Source organism: Anabrus simplex, chromosome 1 (genome assembly GCF_040414725.1).
Source record: "Anabrus simplex isolate iqAnaSimp1 chromosome 1, ASM4041472v1, whole genome shotgun sequence".
NCBI classification, from domain to species: Eukaryota; Metazoa; Arthropoda; class Insecta; order Orthoptera; family Tettigoniidae; genus Anabrus; species Anabrus simplex.
The window spans coordinates 1,458,684,790-1,458,706,896 of NC_090265.1; the positions used below are offsets into that span (position 1 = coordinate 1,458,684,790).

Genomic DNA, 22,107 nt, shown 5'->3' on the forward strand with positions numbered 1-22,107 from the left:
TCTTGCTCACTCATGGCATATTGAAGCAGCCCAGCTCTCCACCTTCATTTGCGTGTGCAAACCCTTTCTCCAGACACACCCACCAACATTCTGGCAAAGCCTCGCCTCAGAATTAATACTAACAGCAGCGGTACATTGAAATTCCCGTTTATATTTGATCAGCCTTCGTATATCAAGAATCAGTCTTGGCTAAAATCAAATTTATAAACCTAGAGGACATTGGTCGACATACACGATATTACTGTGATCAGAGTGTGTAAGATGAGTGACCGTACATAAAACACACCATCTTATCATACAATATTTGAAAATACTGAAGTCTCAACTCCTAAGGACAATATTTAGAGTTTAAAAAAATATTTACCTTGATTGTGCAGTGAGGAGGGAAGCAAGAGCAAGACCAAGAAGTTTGCGTCTCTCCAACTGTGTTACAAGAGCCATCTTATCCAACCAAACATCCAGAACTTTATTGAGAACAGTCTCCTGTCTTTCACTCAGTTGCTGAGCAAGTTTCAACACTACCTACACAAAAATCAGAAATAGCAGAAAATTTAGCTTATAATTAATTAAAAAGTGGAAGTCTATTTAAAACATGAATCCCTAAATGCAGAAAGGAAACATGCCCAATTTGACAAAATTTACGGAAAAAATGTTTTTTCACTTTGTGGTAATAAGAGATTAAACCAACTCATCTGAGCATACACACAGGGTAACGTTGGTCATCGACATACACAATATTACTGTGATCAGAGAGTGTGAGATGAGTGACCATACATAAAACACACGAACAGTGAAAAAAGAAAACACATAATGAAGAAACAATTTATCCTCAGCCAAAAGGGTGTTTGAACCCCAAACAGAGTCACCATTAGCTGTCAGACAGCCAAGGCATCACTGAAGGGGCATGATTGCAGACAATATTTCTTGGTTGAAAAACAATGGATTTTTTATTCTTCTTCTTCTGTACCTAGGAAAGTAATGTTCATTAGCAAACCTTGTTATAATATGTCTGAGGTTTAAGTTAGCTTGCACCGAGCTCGATAGCTGCAATCGCTTAAGTGCGGCCAGTATTCGGGAGATAGTAGGTTCGAACCCCACTGTCGGCAGCCCGAAGATGGTTTTCTGTGGTTTCCCACTTTCATACCAGGCAAATGCTGGGGCTGTACCTTAATTAAGGCCATGGCCGCTTCCTTCCCAGTCCTAGCCCTATCCTGTCCCATCGTCGCCATAAGACATATCTGTGTCGGTGCGACGTAAAGCCAACAGCGAAGTTAGCTTGCTTCCAATCATTGGTCATCATAGCATCAGTGGAATAAAATTCCCTCCATATTTCAGATCTTTTTCGTTGTCTGTCTTCAATTAATTTCTCATAGTTCACGGTAGAAGGCAAAACAAACGTGACTTATCCTTAAATCTTCTGTGAAGAAATGTTTCTCTAGTAAGTTCGTATGAGAGTCTTGAAAGGGTATATTTTGATAGGCCTAAAACAGCTTTAAAAAATGGAGCTTTCACTTTTTCCACTGTGGCAAGATCATCATCATCATCATCATCTGGGTATCCTTCCAGTGGGCAATGTGCCTCCATCGGTTCCTGTCATTATAAAGTTCCTCTCCTTTTACATCCTGCAGTGTTGTTCCTTTCTCAATAAGTTCTGCATTTATTTGGTCCAGCCACCTTCTTCTGGGACGTCTAACATGTCTCCTTCCAGGTACTGCCATTTCCAAGTATTGTCTGCGGGGTCCAGTCTCTTCCATCCTTTGCACATGCCCAAACTATTTCATCCGTGCAATGTGTAGTCTTTCTTCCATCGTACAGGTCACTTGCATGTCATTTCTAATGCACTCATTTCTAATTCTGTCTCTTCTTGTTTTTTGCATAGCAGATCGTAAAAATTTCATTTCACATGCTTGTAGTTTGCTGATGTCTCTTCAATAACACACAAGTCTCCAGCCCATATGACATGATTGGCAGGAGGTAAGATTTGAATATTGTTTGTTTGGCTTTTATGGGAACTGCTTTGTCCCACACTAGATTTCGTACCTGATGGAAGAACGTGGAACCTTTTGTCACTCTGTTCTGGATTTACAATTTAGGACTCTCCTGGTTCGATACAATACTTCCAAGATAGCTGAAGCTTTCTACACATTCAATTCTCTCTCCATGAAGTTTGAGGTCACATTCACTGGGTGTAATGCTCAATTTCACTGCTACTGTTTTCTTCTTACTGATAGTTAACTTATATTCCTTAAATTTGTTGACCCATCAATCTAATTTCCTTTGGACTTCTTGCTCTGTTTCTCCCCAAATGGCAACATCATCTGCAAACACTAATGCATTCAAATCTCTAGGTTCTACAGCTTTAATTTCTTTAATGATTACATCCATGAGTACAAGGAAAAGTAGTGGTGATAGTGCACTGCCTTGTTGTACACCTCTCTTTGTTTGGAACCATTCAGATCTGCCATTCCCTATTTGTACAATACTTTCACAGTTTTCATATAGCAATTGGATCTTACAAATTAGGGAACTTAGGGCCCCTAGTTTATGCAGACTTTCCCATATTTTGCTCCTTGGAACACTGTCATAGGTTTTTTCCTATATCTAGGAACACTACTATCAGATCTTTCCCTTTTTCTCAGTACTTTTCCATTAGTTGTCTAGGTCTACTGTTCCTCTGTTGCCTCTAAAACCATGTAGTTCTTCTTTAAACTGATGTTCTGTCCTTGTTCTTAATCTCTTCGCTATGATCTTGAGGCAGTGGGGTACCAGGGTAATTCCTCTGTAGTTTGTACACTTTCTTCTGCTTCCTTTCTTGAATACTGGTATGATCAATCCTTTTTTCCATTCATCTGGTATCTTATTTTCTCTCCAGATTACTGCTAGTGTTCGATGTAGCCAATGAAGACCTTGTATGCCTGCCACTTTGATTATATCTGCAGATAATCCAGCTACTCCTGGTGATTTTCCTCCTTTCATAAGCTTCAGGGCATTTTCTGTTTCTGACCATGTAATTGGTCTTTCTTCTTCTCCATGTCTGGTAGGTTCATTGTTTTCATGCTTCTCTTCTTCATTGCCATTTAACAACTTGTTGAAATAGTTTTCCATTTGTTTTCTGATGTTTTCTATATTCCAGATTAGGATTCCATCTTCTGTTTCAATTGCTTCGAACTAAGCTTTAGCAATTCAGGTAAGTACAACATTTTTTTCATTATTTTAATATGGTGATGGTTGAGTGTTTATATCATTATTCGTTAATACTTGTACATATCATCTAATTTTCTATCATTGACAAGTTTATGCAATGTAAACAGTACTGTACATATACGCATGATTTAAGTGATTTGATAGAATCTGAGGATGTTTTTGTTGAACGAAACATGTCATTCTTTGTATACTAGTGTGTATTTTTACAGGTATGGTTATAGTGTTATAATTTATATTGAAATTTTGTGTGTTTGACAGACTGGAAAGTGTATGTCTCATTTGACTAACTGAAAGTTAGAAACTTCATTTTGTCCGTATTGAACTGGGATTACAGTAAAATGAAAATGTTAAAGGTCCACCTTTTCAATACCATGAATGTTTATTGATGTGAATATATATCACATAACGTCTAGAGAAGGTTGGTACTAGTTTTGACGCTCATTGTGCGTCATCATCAGCCAACAAATCAATTGAGCAAAATGCAACTTATCGAATAGCAATATATAACACTTGATAGCACCAAATCATGCGCAATACACTGCTTCAAGAAGCTGATATCTTTGCCCAATTTGGCGATTTTAATTTTCAGGCTCATGTAGTGGTACGCCTTTCGCTTTGCTTGGTAGGCTGTCTCATTGAAAGTTAGAAACTTCATTTTGTTCCGTAGTGAACTGGGATTACAGTAAAATGAAAATGTTAAAGGTCCACCTTTTCAATACCATGAATGTTTATTGATGTGAATATATATCACATAACGTCTACTGTAATCCCAGTTCGGGTATGAGGTGAGATGAATGTGTCGTGGTGGGTTTTTATGACCGGACGCCCTTCCTGACGTAAACCTCATCAGAGGAGTTAATGAGATGAAATGAATGATGTGATATATGATAGTAGGAAGGGAAGGGTGAAACCTGGTGCAGGCACATAGCCTACTCCTGTCGAATAGCACCAAGGGGTGTGCTCAAGGCTTAACGTCCCCATCCGATGGACGAACACCATCAACAATGTCATATGGTTGGAACTATCTTATATGCGAGCATTTATTGTTTTTATTTTTGTCTCAAAAAGCAAGGTGGGATCTAATATGCCAAGCAGTCTAATACACGAGGAAATACAGTGCTACTGTGGTGTAGTGGTGGTATTTGGCCTACCACGAAATTGAACAGGAATCATAACTGGGTTTACAGATGTGAAAAGCTGTTTCCATGTGATTAGCCTGATATCTCAAAGCTGCTTTATCTGCTGCATTATGGAAATTATCTCTCTAAGATACTTAAAATGAATGCAATGTTTGAGTTTTCCACATCTGGTATTGAGTAATGCCATGGTATTATAACTGTCTGACATCATTACTTGAGCTTTAAAAAGATATCTGCTACTTCTTGTAATGTCTCAACCCGGACATGGATGTTGCTGAGGTCATCTGCCGTTAGAACTACATCATCTGCAAAGGCAATGCAGTCAATAGCTGGCCATACGCGGAAAGGAATTGTGACAGACGAGGCCTTTTGTGACGCGTGCTAAGACTGCTCGTTAGTGAGTGAGATCAGTTCGAGGCGTTATCTGCTATAGGCGAGAACTGTTGTCAGCGCCTCAACGGAAAGACCTCGCCTCACAGATCAAGCCTCTTAGGAAAGCATGAAGTGGACAAAGGCACTGCTAGAGAAATTTATTGAAATGTACAAACAGCGGCCATGTCTCTGACAATTAAAACATGAGGTGTCGCAGTGTCGCAATCAGGCATTCTTCAGTATCCTCCTTTCCCCCCTTCTTCAGCTTAGAAGCTACAATATCCACAGTAAATACCCTTTCAACTAGACTGTTCTCCAGTAATAGCTACGCAAAACAAGTAATTTTTTTTACTAGTGGCTTTACATCACACCGACACAGACAGGTCTTATGGCGACGATGGGATAGGGAAGGGCTAGGAGTTGGAAGGAAGCGGCCGTGGCCTTAATTAGGGTACAGCCCCAGCATTTGCCTGGTGTGAAAATGGGAAACCACGGAAAACCATCTTCAGGGCTGCCGACAGTGGCATTTGAACCCACTATCTCTCGGATGCAAGCTCACAGCTGTGCACCCCTAACTGCACTGTTAACTCGCCCGGTAAACAAGTCATTATGTATGTGTTGTGTATATTTGGTACTCAGCCCGAAGGCTGGTTTGATCCTCCACAGCTATGCCAACAGCTGTCATAGATAGCCTAGGCATCAATGAAGAAGCGTACTAGGGAAATGAGGAGTGAGGTAGCTTCCCGTTGCTTTCCTCACCGAGCCAGAAGTTGCTCGCATATCAGTCTGCCAAGCCCACTGAAATGCTGACCCTATAAGTGATATTTTCATAGCATTCATAACAGGGACTGGCTGCATAAGGAATGGTATTACTAGCATCGCTCATACCTCAGTCACTTTCATACTGTCAAAGCCAAGGATGAGACTGAGACAGATCAAACATTTAATCTAATAATGAGAAAAATCCATACTTTTTTTTTTTTGCTAGTTGCTTTACATCGCACCGACACAGTTAGGTCTTATGGCGACGATGGGATAGGAAAGGCCTAGGAGTTGGAAGGAAGTGGCTGTGGCCTTAATTAAGGTACAGCCCCAGCATTTGCCTGGTGTGAAAATGGGAAACCACCGAAAACCATCTTCAGGTCTGCCGACCCACTATCTCCCAGATGCAAGCTCACAATCGCGTGCCCCTGTCCGCATGGCCAACTCCCCCGGTACATGCTTACCTAACAGCATATCATAATCGCTGTGGTCCATTCGCAAATAATTCTTGTAATCATCTGGTTCATTTTCTCTCAGATGTTGTATCAGACTCATGTGACTAAAGCTGTATCGCTCTCCTATCCAGGATTTCATCCACTTCGATTGATTTCTCTGTTTGCATGATTTAACATATAGCAAAATGCACATTCCAACAGCCACAACAGCATTTTTTTTCCCTCTGGACACTGCTTCAATGTCCATCGCACAGTTCTAAGTACGGCACACCCGATCGTCAAGGATTTCAAACTAGTTTGAAAGGCCAGCGGATGAGGCTTGGCCTGCCGAGACCAAAGGGATCATTCCATTAACGGGAGGGTCTGGAATGTTGACAGATTATGTTGCACAACACGACAGGCTTGGTGTCACAGTTGATGGTGAGCAGCAAGCCGTGTCTCAGAAGGTCATGCCTAGCAGGCGGCCTGTCGGACCTAGCCCCAAAGGTGAGGCCTGCGAAAAAATCTGTCCGTGGATGGCCAGCTAATATCCAGTGCCCAGCCTAATACCATTATGAGTATTCTGTTTCTCTCCTCACGGATGACCTTTTCAAGAACACAGTTGAAAAGGTGAGAGTCTTGATGAACAACAGTCTTAATCTCTACGGATCTACAGACTTCCCCCATGAATTTCACTTGTGAATAGGTGTTGGTCAGAGTTTATTTGATAATGGAATGAGTCATGTTTTCCACGCCCACCTCCATGAGGATATCAAGGACTGAATCGGCTGGTTGAGTCGTAGGCCTTCTTGACATAAACGTGGGTTCTTTCAACTAAGTGTGCATCCCAGGACCCGTCATAACTGGGGAATCCGGTACCGCAACAAGAGTTATGTCTGGACGCGCCTCCCCATGTGGCATTCCTTAGCACCTTCAGTAATGCAGCGGTGGGCGATCGCCATTGGGGAAGTGCTTGCCCAAGAATTCCCCATTACCTTCGTGGCGTACCTCGACGACTGGCTGGTGCATGGCCAGGACCTCGACGAGGAGATGGCCTCCAACATCGTTCTCTACCTTGAGGTCATTATGGGCATCACCATCAACAAAAGGAAATCGCAGCTCCATCCCGTCGACATCTTATTCTCAAGCATGATGGTAAAACAAAGACATGAAGTTAATACCCCAGGTGGCAACTTTTAAAAGAAATCTACTGTCGCTGACAAGCAACGCATGCATCCCGTTCGGATTCTGCGGGGGGATGCAACATCATGCTAAAGACAAGTCGGAGCATCTTGGAAATCCTGAACAGTCACGAAAGCTGAAAACCATATCTAAGACTTTTTTGGCAACATTCAACATAAACAGTCTAATACTAACTGGTTAGATGAAACAGCTGACCGATGCCCTCCACGAAAATAAAATCGCATTCATGGCTCTGCAAGAAATTCGCTTCACTGGCGAAGATACGTTTGAGTCTGAAGCGTATCGGTTCTTCAAGAGCAAATCCCATAAGAGAGTAATAGAGTAATGAAAAACACCCCTATCTTCAGTACAGCTTTTGCTGTCAACACCAGAATCCTTAGGTCAGTCTCAAATTTTGAAGCTGTTAATGATAGGTTATGCCTGCTATCCCTGCTGTGTGCAAATAAAACATACGCTAGTCAATGCAGATGCTCCAACTAATGAACAAAACAAAAAAGACCTGGAAGAAACACATAGATTCTGGAACGTCCTGGATGCCAGATTAGCGAAAATCCCAAAACACCACGTCAAGATCCTAATGGGTGATTTTAATGCACAGGTAGGATGTAAACGGAAACACAGGAAAATTGTTGGGCTCTACTCAGCACACAAAAGAACCAACAAGCATGGAGAACGCCTCGTTGAATTGTGATAACCATAACCTCCAACTGATGTCAACACACTTTCATCACTTACCAAGAAAACAGACGACATGGAGATGCCCAAACAAAACAATAGGAGAATTCCAAATAGACCATGTTGCTATATCTCAAGATACAGTCCAGAAATCATGAACGTTACCGTAAAAAAGGGAAAGACATAGATTCAGATCACTAAGTATCAGTAATCAAGTTTCGGCCAATCCCTCTCAACAAAAGTAAGAAAGAACCTACCATAATTCGCTTTGACACAAGAAAGCTCAGAGAAAGAGGGAATGAATTCAAAGAACTTGCCCAACCAGTAGAAAAAGACTTCAACAGCACGAGAAAGCAGATGATACAAGCTGCAAAATGAGTGGCCGAAATCAAGAAGAGGAAGAAGCAGACGTGGTGGAACGATAACTGCGAGAAGACCTTAGGGGATCATCTGAATGCCTAGAAAAAGTATTACACCTAAAAAAAAAAAAAAAAGGATTGGAATATGTACAAAACACAACAAGCACAAACAGCAAAAATAATACGCAGTGAGAAACGCAAGTATGAAAAGGAACTACTGGACAAGATTGAACAAGATTTTCATAGAGGTGAGACCCGTGAATACTTCAGAAATTGTAAAAAGAAGGTACAAGGATACAAGGCACCTTCCATTTGCTTTCTAAAGAAAGATGGAAATCTTGCAACATCAAATGAAGAAAACTGCAAAATCTTAGCTATTTTAACAACCTTCTAAAATGTGAAAAACCAGCCAACCCCATCAAAATAAAAACAAACCAGTGAGCCAAAACCTGCCATCTTCTCCACCAAATCGCGATGAAATCAAATGCCACATAAAGAGACTGAAAAATAACAAGGCTCCTCGTGAAGACTCCCTGATTGCAGAACTGTAGAAACATGCCCCGGAAAAAGCAATCGACATCCTACACCAAACCGTTATAGATATATGGGAAAAAGAACAACTACCAGAGGACTGGAAGCTAGCTTCGATCCATCCTTTACACAAGAAAGGAAATATAAGGGATGTGAACAACTACCGTGGAATTTCTCTTCTGTCAGTAGCCTACAAGATCCTGTCACTATCCATCCTTGAAAGACTAGAACAGCAAGTTGAACGCAAACTCGGGGAATACCAAGCAGGTTTTTGGAAAGGCCAATCAAGTGCAGAACAAATACTTAACCTAAAAACCATAATAAGATACCATATGCTGAGAGTTACATAAAATCAGCTTCATGGTCCGTATCGCACTTCAATAGATTCACAATTAAGTATTTAATTTATTTTCCACCTAGTCGATACAATGATTGCTTAAGGCAATTTTTAATGGTCAAAAGTGGTACATGTTTCGTATATTATCAACATCTTCAGCCACATAACACTGTTTAGATGAAAAATATATAAAATTGACAAAGTAATGCTTTAGAGGAAGTGTCCTTAAAATTAACATAAGATTGACAAGTATGGTATGGTGATAAATGGGATTAAGAGTCAGATTGTGAGTTTCACAAATAGGAAAAGTCCTCTAGGTTTTAATTACTGCGTTGATGGGTGAAAGTTCCTTATGGGAATCATTGTCAGTATCTAGGTGTTAATGTAATGTTGGATCTTCATTGGGGTAATCACATAAATAGAATTGTAAATAAAGAGTACAGATCTCTGCACATGGTTATGAGGGTGTTTATGGGGATGTAGTAAGGATGTAAAGGAGAGGACATATGTCTCTGGTAAGACCCCAACTAGAGAATGGTTCCAGTTTAAGGGACCCTCACCAGGAGTACTCCATTCGAGAATTGGAAAAAGAAAAGCAGCTTGATTTGTTCTGGGTGATTTCCGACAATAGTCAGCGTTATAGATGTTGATTCCTATAGGGAATGTGAAATATTTGTTCCGAATGAGTAACTTTTATAATACCAATATAAACGGTCCGTTTATATTGGTATTATAATAGTCAGCGTTACAAAAATGTTGCAAATTTTGGGCTTGGGAAGACTTGGGAGAAAGGAGATGAGCTGCTCAACTAAGTGGTATATATCACTAAGTTTACACAAGGAGTGTTTTATTACACCACCTATTCAATATGATTCATTCCACTGCTGCATGGTCAAATGAACATAGAAACTACCAGATTTTTAAGGTACATGTTTGGTCCGAAGACCTTATCATATTTACATAAGTTGTATTGACAAACTCTTAATAGTATTGACACTGTGGATTCATTATGTTTACATTACAAAGATATTAGATAAAACATATGTACATATACTGAAAACATTTTGAAAATTAAAATGTTCGTCTAAAAGAATTTTGCATCATATTATTTCCTAAAAATACTATGGTTTTTACCTAACATATCAAGATATCTTAATCCGTATTGCCTTCAATTTGACCACATATTTTTAACCCTTATGTTTTTTAAATAGATCTCAACTTCAACATATATATCATACTATTCCTATCCATTGAAGTCTTGGGTTCAATGCTGGTCCCCAAGCATTACATATTGTTCAAGCTTTTTTTTTTGAAAAGGATCCACTTCAGAGTCAGATATGATTTATTTTTCAGAAATAATATGACGCAAAATTCTTTTAGACAAGCATTTTAATTTTCAAAGTGTTTTTAGTATGTGTACATATGTTTCATCTAATATCTTTGTAATGTAAACATAATGAATCCACAGTGTCAATACTATTAATAGTTCGTCAATACAATTTATGTAAATATGATAAAGTCTTTGGACCAAATTTTGTTTTTAGGATTAAATAAGGCTGATGATGCCCTATAAAAGAGGAGTGAAACATGTACCGTAAAAATCTGGTAGTTTCTATGTTTATTTGACCATGCAACAGTGGAATGAATTGTATTGAATATGGTGTAATAAAATACTCCTTGTGTAAACTTAGTGATATAGCTGTTTTCAATACGCAACAATGACGAGAATAATGATTTGTAGTAAGCGGTGTGTTCCGAGCTGTCAGTGGAGAGATGGCATGGAACGACATTAATATACGAATAAATTTGAGTGGTGTCTTTAAAAGTAGGATGACAATATGAAGATAAAGTTGGAATTCAAGAGGAAAAATTGGGGCAAATATTCCTTGATAGGAAGGGGAGTTATGGATTGGAATAACTTACCAAGGGAGATGTTCAATAAATTTCCAATTTCTTTGAAATTATCAAAATCAAAAAAAAAAAAAAAAAATCAAAATCTCTTTATTTGCAAATGAGGTGTCTACCTCGGTGGCAAATGGTACACTAAAATACATTATTGTCAAGCACTAAATTTTAAATTAACAAGAGAAGAAGAAAATTTTCCTAGAATACAATATTATACAATTTACGCTAATAATTTGTTCTATTAAACACACACATCATCCTTAATAAATTTATATTGTTTACAAAATTCTACTTATAATATCTTACAAACATAGTCAACTCATATACAGTATATGAAATTACTTCTAATAATAATATACAACTGGTATAAGATTAAAATTAACATTGAATTTATTTACATATTTATGTTTTACCCATTTTGGAACCTAAGTAGCATAACGACCTGCTGCGTCTTAACCAGAGCCCCTTTTGCCACCACTTTTCAGAGTTCCTGAAGGGCCTTCACAGGTACTGTAGCGGTCCCAGGGCATTCAAAGTCCCCACTGTACTTCACCCCTACAGGCAGTCCCCTACTTGGGCTGTCCAAACTTCATAGACCAGGGGATGGAATTAATTTAATCACACACATTTTTTATTTACAATATCCTGCACTGGTCGAATGCCCTCTAACATTTCATTTATTTTCTCTGTTGTTGTTTATTCTCTTCTTGAATATCTGTACAGATTTTGGAAAAGGATCAAACACTACCCCTGGTAAACTGTTCCACTCCTTCACGCTCTTCCCAATAAATGAAAATTTACCCCAATCGCTTCTGCTAAAATTCCTTCTAATTTTGTACTTGTGGTCAGTTCTACCAAGATAATTATTTTCCAACTGAAGCCTCTCACGGATATCTCTCCATGCTTCTTCTCCTGTATAGGCTCTATATAATCCTATAAGTCTAGTTTTCTCCCTTCTCTTACTTAAAGTTTCCCACCCAAGTTCCTTTAACATTTCTAATACACTACTCTTTCTCCTGAAATCCCCTGTTACAAACCTTGCTGCTTTCCTCTGCACACCATCTAGTTCTTTTATTAGGTATTCTTGGTGAGGATCCCAAACACTGTTTGCATATTCCAATAATGGACGAACCATACTTAAGTAAATTTTTTCTTTTAATTCTTTGTTGCATCCTTTAAGTAGCCTCATTATGACATGTAACGATCTGTATGCTTTCCCAACAATGTCATCAACATGACCCTTCCAGTGCAAATTACTTTCAAATCTCACACCTAAGTATTTGCACTTGCCATATTTAGGGATAACTACCTCATCCAAAGTATATTCAAATTCAGTTTTAAAGCTCCTGTTTGTAAATGTTGTAACAGTTGATTTGCCTCCATTAATCTTCATATTATTTTCTTCAACCCATTCTTGGATACTCTCAAGGTCCCTTTGTAATTCTGAGCAATCCTCAATGCTATTTATTTCCCTATAAACAATTATGTCATCTGCATACAATCTTATTTTCTATGTTATATTGTTCCCTAAATCATTTGCGTATATTAAGAAAAGTAATGGACCGATTATACTACCCTGTGCAATTCCCTTCCAAACTTTCTCTTCCTGTGATATATTATTTCCTACTTTGACTTTCTGAACCCTTGAATTTAGAAATGTTCTTATCCAACGTATAACCCTTACGTCCAATCCTATTCCCTCCAATTTCTTTAATAATATTCCATGTTCCACTCTATCAAAGGCTTTGGAAAGATCTACGGCTATGCAATCTAACTGGCCTCCTGAATCCAACTGATCTGATATGTCCTGCTGAAATCCCACCAGTTGTGCCTCGCAAGAAAATTTCTTTCTAAATCCATACTGGCTCCTCATGAACCAATTTTTATCATCACATATCCCTCTGATGTACTTTGCTATTAAACTCTCCAGAATTTTACAAACTATACTGGTCAGGCTGATTATTAAAGAAAAAGGGTAGAAAAACAACAGACAGGGAATCTGCCTCCTGGGCGACTGCCCTAAATGCAGATCAGTAGTGACTGATTGATGATTGATGAAGATATCACTGGCAAAATTTCCTAAATCTAGCAAGTGTGCTGATTACATGGCGACTTGTGGTCAGCGTAACAAATCTTCTCGGCAATTTCCTTGTTTTTCTAGACCAGAGTCACTCCTCAATTGTTCTCAGGTAGGCAGGATGGACCTCAAAAAAGCTCTCAGATTTAGGTAATTTATCCTTGTCTTGGCCTGGAATCGAACCTGGGGCTTCCTGGTAAGACGCAAGCTCATATTCTTTGTATAATTAGTATGTGTAAAGTCAGTCTGATAACTGTGCTGGTGTAGAGTTTGTATTTGATGGTAAAAATAAGAGAGAACTGAATATTTACCTGACTAAAAACTTCTCGTGAACAAAGGAGAATCCTTGCCATGATAGAAAGGTACATAGACATCACCATGGGATATTCTTCACCTTTGTAAACAGCCCTAGAAGAAAAGTATACACAGTCATGTTTCAGCTAGTTGAATCAGAGTCATCAAAAACTGTGATACAGAAGAAGCAGGAGGAATCTGAAAAATAAACTTGGTTAAATTCTACAAGATTATATATTTCTAATCAAACATGTGAGGTTTTGAATGATATTTGAAATAGCACATATTTAAAGACAATTTTTCAGCTAAGCCTCACCGATGCACCACAGACTGAATACAGCTTCCTAACAGCAGACACTGTAGTTTGTACAATTCACAAATAAGTAAAGTGACAAATCTCTCCAAACTAATCATTGCTGCAAATGTCTTGAAGAAAACAACTGAAGCATTTTACTGAGCATCAAAAATACTGACAAGGAAAATTAATTGTTATATACATATGTAACATAAAAACTTTCCAGTCTGTCAAATACACAAAAATGTCAATAAATTTTTTATAAACATTCCCGTGAAAAACACATACTATTATACAAGGAATGACATGTTTGATTCTACAAGAACATCCCCAGATTCTATCAGATCACTTAAATCATGTGTATATATGTACAGTATTGTTTAAGTTGCGTAAACTTGTCAATGATAGAGAGTCAGGTGATAATATGAACAAGTATTAATAAATAATTATTTTATAAGTCTTAAAGGAAGAAGATGATTATTGTTCCTTGGGTAATAGAAAACTAATGATACCAGAAGTAAGGAGCACATAAAATGCAGACTAGCTCAAGCAAGGAAGGAGTTTCTTAAGTAAAGAAATTTGCTCATTTCAAACACTGATATACAAATTGGTAGTTTTTGAAGACTTTCATCTGGAGCGTGTTTTAATTTGACACCATCTGGCTGCCTGCTTGTCAATTTTGATGTTCCGTTTTACTCTAGGCTAATAGATGGCAGAGTATATTGAATCTCTCTTGGGTGTCTATGGCCGAGTTTAAATGAAGTTTGTCGGGTAAGCACCAAAAGTGTCACCAGATATCTTTTACATGCCGACATATGACATGGAGTGTCAAATGGACTTTCTTCTGCCCTTCAAAAATCTGACTACCTCTGCCGGGTTTGAATCCGCTATCTTGGAATATGGAGGCTGACACTATCACTTGTCCACAGAGGCAGCGAATATACCTGTATTTTATAGTGTTCTACGAGTTATATTCATGTTAGTCAAGTTTAAAAGCTTGTAAGTTAACTAGCTCATATACTTATGCTTCGCAATGGAATTCTACAGTATAATATATGGAATTCCATGTAAAATACCATACATGTTGTGAGTAAGAATTTATGACACTGCATTGCTCTTAGCGTTACGCGAGAAACACCACAAGGAGGTCACCATATGTTGTTTCTCATGTAAAGTCCAGGTTAAAAAGTTTTCATTATTATGGAAGGCCCCCTTTGTCTACTGCCCGTCACAATTGATTCGGGGAGTGTTCATTACCAAGGCAGGCTTTCCTACTTTCAGTCACATTCGAGTTGGACAGGGTTGATAATAATGGCAAGCCCATTTCCTACTGCCAGTCACAATCGAGTTGGGTGTTTCCATTATAATGGCAGGCCCCCTTGCCTACTGCCGGTCACACTCAACTTGGGGAGTTCTCATTATAATGGCAAGCTCCTTGCTGACAGCTAGTCACAACTTCATTCAAATTATGTTGTCCAAGGTTGTTCTTGAAGTTCTTTTATAAAACTTCCTTATTAACTACATTTTTTGTTCGCCCCTGTGACTGTAGAATCACAAGGAGAGCTTACATGAGAATAGGCTATGTATAACTGGCCTTGGGAAAATAATGATTCCTTAAATCAACACCAGCAACTTTTAAAGACTGCCCTTGAGCTTTGTTCACTGTCATTTCAAAGCATACTTTAACAGAAAATTGAAGTCGCTTGAGAAAGTGATAGTGAGAGGGAATCGAAGGAATGTGGGAATGAAAAAATTGTTAGTCACAAACTACATCCTGTGAAGATAGTTTATTTGATCATGTTAGTAAATCACCACCACCACCACTTACTCGTAGCCTGGTGCCATTAAAAAGCTTAGGAAATAGATTCTGTAGCAGCATTACAGGTGCTCCAACCTTCAGACTTAAATTGTGAGGTGGAAAACCTGGTAGATTTAAAGTGTGGAAGGATTCCACAGGGTAGTGGACCATGTTTACTATCTCAACCACTGAGTCCACAGACTTATATCTCACCATTGTAATAGGAAGTCTGTCCGATAAGAAATCACTGATGCTTTCTGTGGCATCATTCTTAGGCATGAAAACAGCTATTTCCTTCAGCCAATTTGGCCAGCAAGTCAGTGCTGTACCTTAAGATAGGAAAAAGGAAAAACAGGACCTGCCTCCCTTCATGGGTACAACACAGTAAGGTATCATTATGCTGCCAATAGTAATGAAATCCATGCCTAACTCATACTATTATGGAAAAGAAAACTATGTCAACTATGAGAAACAAGAACTACAGAATAAAGGAGCTGTAAGTAAACAGGAAGGAAAACCTGGTAGAACAACTCTAGTGTTGTGAACAAAATAAGTCTGAAAATGTGGAAAGTATTAAGAATAAAAGAAAAGAAGAGCAGATAAGGAGATATGTATGATGAATAAAAGTTACTTCAATGAGCTGTATGAAGCTGTATGTTAGGACACAGAAACATGTCTGACTGTACAGCTGTAAATGAGACAGCTGCACGCAGAAGCTAGTCTGTGCTTTTCTAGGTATAGAAGATAGATATGTAAAAAGGAGTCAGCCACGAGTAACAGGAACTACAGTATACAGAAACAGTAAACAGAAGCTCTAGGAAAGCCTAGTAGAACAAGTATAGCATTGTGACTGAGCAAGTGCCTATGCGGTTTGGGCCATGTAGCTATCAGCTTGCATTTGGGAGATAGTGGGTTTGAACCCCACTGTTGGCAGACCTGTCCATGGTTTACCATTTTCACGCCAGGCAAATGCTGGGGTTGTATCTTCACAGTCACTTCCTTCCCAGAGCTGATGACCCAGATATTAGGCCCCTTTAAACAAGCATCAACAACATCATCCTCCTCCTTCCCACTCCTACTAGCCCTTTCCTATCCCACTGCCACCATAAGACCTGTTTTGGTGTGACGTAAAGCAAATTGTAAAACAAAAAAAATAGTGTTGTGACCAAAATGAGTCTGAAAAGATGAAAGTATTAAGAAAAAAATAGAAGACATACAAGAAAAGAATAAAAATATGCATATGAATAGAAGTAAGTTCAATGGCAGTATAAAGCTGTCAGATAAAACACAGAAGCGTGTCTGATCCCACTGCTGTACGTAGGTGGTTTGAAAAGTTCTCGGAATGTACAAGAATTAAGTATCTTACCTCGGTGGAACTGCTTTTATTTTTCAACATAGTCTCCCTGTAGACTAATGCATTTGGTCCAGCGATGTTCCAATGCCTTGATCCCATCTCGAAAATGAGATTCCACCAGGCCTGCAAAATACCTCTCCAATTCGGCTGTCAGTTCTTCCCTTGTAGAAAATCTCTGTCCATCGAGGAAAATTTTCAGCTTGGGGAATAGATGAAAATCTGATGGTACCAAATCAGGTGAATAAGGTGGATGTGGCAACAATTCGTACCTCAGTTCATGAAGTTTTGCCATGGCAACAACACTTGTGTGCGGCGGAGCGTTGTCCTGATAAAAGATGACCTTTTTCCTTGCCAAACCAGGCCTTGTTTCGCGTATCTTTTCCTGAAGTTGGTCTAGGAGGTTTGCATAGTATTGCCCCATAATTGTTTGGCCAGTAGGAAGATAATCTATCAGCAGAATGCCTTTTGCATCCCAGAAAACTGAGGCCATGAACTTTCCGGCCGAACGCACTGCCTTTGCTTTCTTTGGTGGTGGTGAATCAGCATGTTTCCACTGCTATGACTGCTATTTTGTCTCTGGGGTATAGTAGTGGACACAAATTTCATCTGTAGTCACAAACCGGCGCAAAAAATCTTGTTGGTTGCACTGAAAACGGGCCAGACTTTGTTCGGACATTTCCAATCTGGTGCGTTTATTGTCCAATGTCAAGAGCCGCGGCACTCATCTGGCGGATAATCTTTTCGTACCCAATTCTTCGGTTAAAATATAATACCCATTCAGAAGACATCCCTACAGCTTCAGCAATCTCCCGCACGTTCAGTCAACGATCCTCCATGACCATTTTATGCACTTTTGCGATAAATTCTGGGGTCGTAACACTTTTTGGCCATCCACTACGCGGATCATCATCCAAGGTCTCCCGACCAAATTTAAACTCGCTGGTCCATTTGGCAACAGTTAAAAATGAAGGAGCAGAGTCCCCCAGTGTGTTCTGAAAGTCGGCATGAATTTCCTTTGCTTTGATATCTTTCTTTACAAAGTATTCAATCACTGCTCGATCTCAGTTTTTTCATTGTCACAAATCACTACGCGGGAACAACAAAGAGTCGTCACTACCACACTCCTACAGCTAGAGCACTGACGCGCCACGTGTTCACTCAAAAAGGATGTGTGATTATTGCGCGGGAACCTCGTTGCTCTAGCACTGACATCTAGTGGTGATTCCGAGAACTTTTCAAACCGTCCTCGTAAATGAGGCAACTGTCAGTGATCACCATAAAATTCTCTCACAGAACAATATCTTCTTCCTATGATCTTTCTGCATGTGGTATTTGGCTTTTATAAATATTATACTGTGTGATACTGTGCCCCCTCCACTGTAGTTTTACGCAACCTGCAATACTAATTCCGTTCTGAAAACATCTGCCCTGCTGGTATGCTCAGACAACACAACCGGATATCTTTGTATTTATCACCTCACCATGATAGCATGCCGTAATATTATACCGTAGCGTAGTTGATAAAGTCACGGTGGTGAGGGCTTACGTGTGAGATCTAGAAAAGGCATTTGATAATGTTTATTGGACCAAGCTACTTGAGATTCTGAAGGTGATTGGGATCAGACACAGAGAACGAAGAATTATCTACAATCTGTATGAAAATCAGTCTGCAGTGGTAAGAATCGAGGGCTTTAAAAAAGAAGCAGCAATCAGAAAGGACTGAGGCAAGGTTGCATGTTTATATAGAACAGGCAGTAAAGGAAATCAAAGACGACTGTGGGAAGGGAATCACGATCCAAGGAGAGGAAATCAAAACCCTGAGATTTGCTGATGATATTGTTATTTTATCCGAGACTGCAGAAGATCTGGAGAAATTACTGAATGGTATGGACGGAGTCTTGGGTAAGGAGTACAAGATGAAAATAAATATGCCCAAAACGAAAGTAATGGACTGCAGTCGAACAAAGTCAGGTGATGCAGAAAACATTACATTAGGAAATGAAGTCTTAAAGAAGCAGATGAGTATTGTTACTTGGGCAGTAAAATAACTAGCGATGGCAGAAGTAAGGAAGACATAAAATGCAGACTAGCAGAAGCAAGGAAAGCCTTCTTCAGGAGAAGAAATCTGCTCACTTCGAACATAGATATAGGTATTAGAAAGATGGTTTTGAAGACCTTCGTCTGGAGTGTGGCATTGTATGGAAGTGAAACATGGATGGTAACTAGCTCAGAAAGAAAGAGGATAAAAGCTTTTGAAATGTGGTGTTACAGAAGAATGCTGAAGGCGAGATAGATCAAATCACGAATGAGGAGATACTGAATCGAATTGGTGAGAGGAGATCGATTTGGCTAAATTTGACCAGAATAAGACATAGAATGATAGGATACATCTTAAGACACCCAGGACTTGTGCAGTTGGTTTTTGAGGGAAGTGTAGGTGGTAAGAACAGTAGGGGTAGACCAAGGTATGAATATGATAGGCAGAGTAGAAGGGATGTAGGATGTAGTAGTTACGTAGAAATGAAAAGTTTAGGATAGGGTGGCATGGATGGCTGCATGAAACCAGTCTAAGGACTGATAACTCAACAGCAACAGCTCATTAAATACTGGAAGGCTGTGCATGTGCCTTCTAGATCATGTGAACCTGACATGTCGGCGAAGCACTAAATTGATATTCTATTGTGACTGCAGTAAACCTAATACATGCTATAGGTTGAGGTTCAAATCCAGGGTGAAGGTTCCATTTTTTTGGAATATTTGTTTAATACGTACCACAAGTAATGCAAGTTCAATACCCGCCTTTCATGCAATTGCGTGAGAATGAATGAGTTTGTGGCCCTAAGAAGGGCCGATTACTTAGCAGGCCAGACACAAATGGACCGGAAATAATAGGAACACAACTGCCCTGACAATATTTTATCACAGCAAATGCTTGATGTGAGGACCGTTTTGGTTTGTGCACATTTGGGCCTGGTGTCCAGTAGATCGTCTTCAAGGTGTAATTGCTCGGCAGGCATCCGTGACGAGTTGCCAGAGCTGGTCGAGGTTTTCTGGTGCTTGAGTGTAAACAACGTTCTTCAAATGTCCCCACAAGAAGAAGTCTAATGGCGTTAAATCCGGTGATCTGGCAGACCAAAAAACAGGGCCTTCTCGTCCTATCCATTTCCCTGGCAGTTACAAATGGGTCAAATCGAATGTGGCGGAGCTCCATCCTGTTGCAAGCACATCGTCAAACGATCGTGCAAGGGCACATCCTCCAGCAGCAGTGGGAGTCCCTGATGCAGAAAGTGCAGGTAGCGTAGGCCTGTCCAATGACCCTCAAAGAAATAAGGTCCAATAAGGCGATCCCCCAAGATTCCCCACCACCCATGCATTACTCAACGTACTTGATGGCCCACCTGTCGCACCCAGTGAGTATTGTCTGGACTCCAATAGTACATGTTGTAGCGATTAATGTTCCCATTATTGTGGAAGCATGATTCATCTGAGGACAAGTTGGGCAATACGAATGTTGCATCATTGTCCAGCCTGCCTAATATCCTCCGACAGAACTCCATTCGAGCTTCAAAATCCTGCCCATGGAGCTCTTGGTGCAGTTCAAGATGGTATGGGTGAAATTTATCTTCATACAGTATTTGCCAGACCGACGGCTGCCTGGTGTTCACCTGTTGTGCAATCGCCCTTGTATTGTTGTGTGGATTATTACAAGCTGCCACCAGAATGGCCTCTTCTGTTGCACCCATTTGTAATAGGCCTATCGCGGACTGGTGGCTGCTTGGAAATTACGCCTCTTGTCCTTAGGTGTCTTTCAACATGGTGGAATGTTGTAGCAGCTGGGTGTTGCCTGTCGGCATAACATTCCTGGTACAGATGTAGTGCCTCATACATATTTAGTCTTGCTTCCCCATAAATGAGGAGCATGTCAACGTATTCCTCTGTGGAAAACATGCCGAATGACAGCAGAGATTACATTCAGGCCCTAACCGGCGGAGTATGTGCAGGGCACAAGATAAATAACAGCATCGTTCTACTGTTGGAATGTTGCACACGTGGGCCTGTGTTTACATATTCAAACATCATACCGAAGCAAAAATATTTGAATGATGAAGGATTCAAACCGCCGCCGGCACAGTCCGTAGATTGCTAGGCTAACACCTAACCAAATCCGCTACGCTACACTGCTGGTAACATCCTGGTAGTACGATGAGAGTACATACGCCATACAGTTCAATGTTTGAGACATTAATTACGGCACTGTTACTTAGTTTTATGCATTGATTCCTCTCTTCGTTACACCCGGTCGCGAGTCACGACATATTAACATAGTTACATGGTCAAAGGATGCCGCTACAAGGAATCATGTTTTGCGAGTGGACGATATAACCTGTCGGTAGCGTACAGAATCATATGCAAAATGTGCTCGCTGGACATTAGTACCACATAGTACACCTGGAGGCAAATAGCCACCTTATAACCATGTCACACGTTAGTTAGGTTGCATAAAACTACATTGGAAGGGGCGGCTGAATCACACGGTATAGATACACCTTCAGAATGTCAAATAGCTTGGTCTAATCAACGTAATCAAATGCTTTTGCTAGAGTAATTATAATGCTATGCAAAGAAAATAGTTTACTTACATTAAAAAAATTACAGTACAGTCAAACCTCCGTAGAACAATTACCGATACAACGATGAACCTGGGTGCAGCGATCATTTTGTATGGTCCCGGCAGATTTCCTATATTTACTATGTTAATTACCCCTCATTAGAACAATGAAGTAACACCCTGTTATAACGAAGACAAAGTTTCGAGGATCTTACTATTTTCTGCTTCTAAGAATCTGACCATAACAGTACGTACTGTTTGTTAAACCTCTCAACCTTCAGCGCTGTATTTTTAGAAGCTTCCCTACATACTTTGCTGGCAGTAAGCAGGTAGCGAACAGCCGCGGCAAGCTGTGTTCAGCGGCAAGTACCAAGAGTCAAAGAGCTCCTGTGTTTGAAACAGTGTTAACTGTTGTAGCCTGTACATTATTGAGCTTGAGTTGCAGTCAGGAGTGTTGTGTTGAGCTTGTACGAAGTTTATTTACGTGATACCCATGTGCAATCTGTAAATGTTTTTAAGGCGATAAATACATTTTGGATTTGGCTAACGAGATTTGGACAAAGGCTGGAATTCGGAAACAGATAAGCTTAGAGACTAAACTGGAAGTTTTCAGACAATGATAACGGGATGAAACAGGTAGACGTGGCAAAGAAGTATGGACTTGCACAATCGACGTTGGCTACGTTCCTTAAAAAACGGAAAGAAATTGAAGAAAGTTTTCTAGGTGGCAAGTTTAACCCTTCAAGAAAAAGAATGAAG

The 22,107-nt window shown here is 39.8% G+C and overlaps 1 protein-coding gene across 4 annotated transcripts in view; it reads right to left on the reverse strand.

Annotated features, from left to right (window-relative positions):
* Positions 1-22,107, reverse strand: part of LOC136858420 (importin-11) — a 403,457-nt gene that overhangs the window by 12,474 nt on the left and 368,876 nt on the right. For all 4 annotated transcript variants that reach the window (XM_067137950.2, XM_067137948.2, XM_067137949.2 and 1 more), the window contains exons 16-17: positions 13,310-13,406; positions 365-522 (exon numbers count right to left, since the gene is read on the reverse strand). In XM_067137950.2, the coding sequence (XP_066994051.1) occupies positions 365-522; positions 13,310-13,406 (255 nt within the window). The remainder of the gene's footprint in view (positions 1-364; positions 523-13,309; positions 13,407-22,107) is intronic.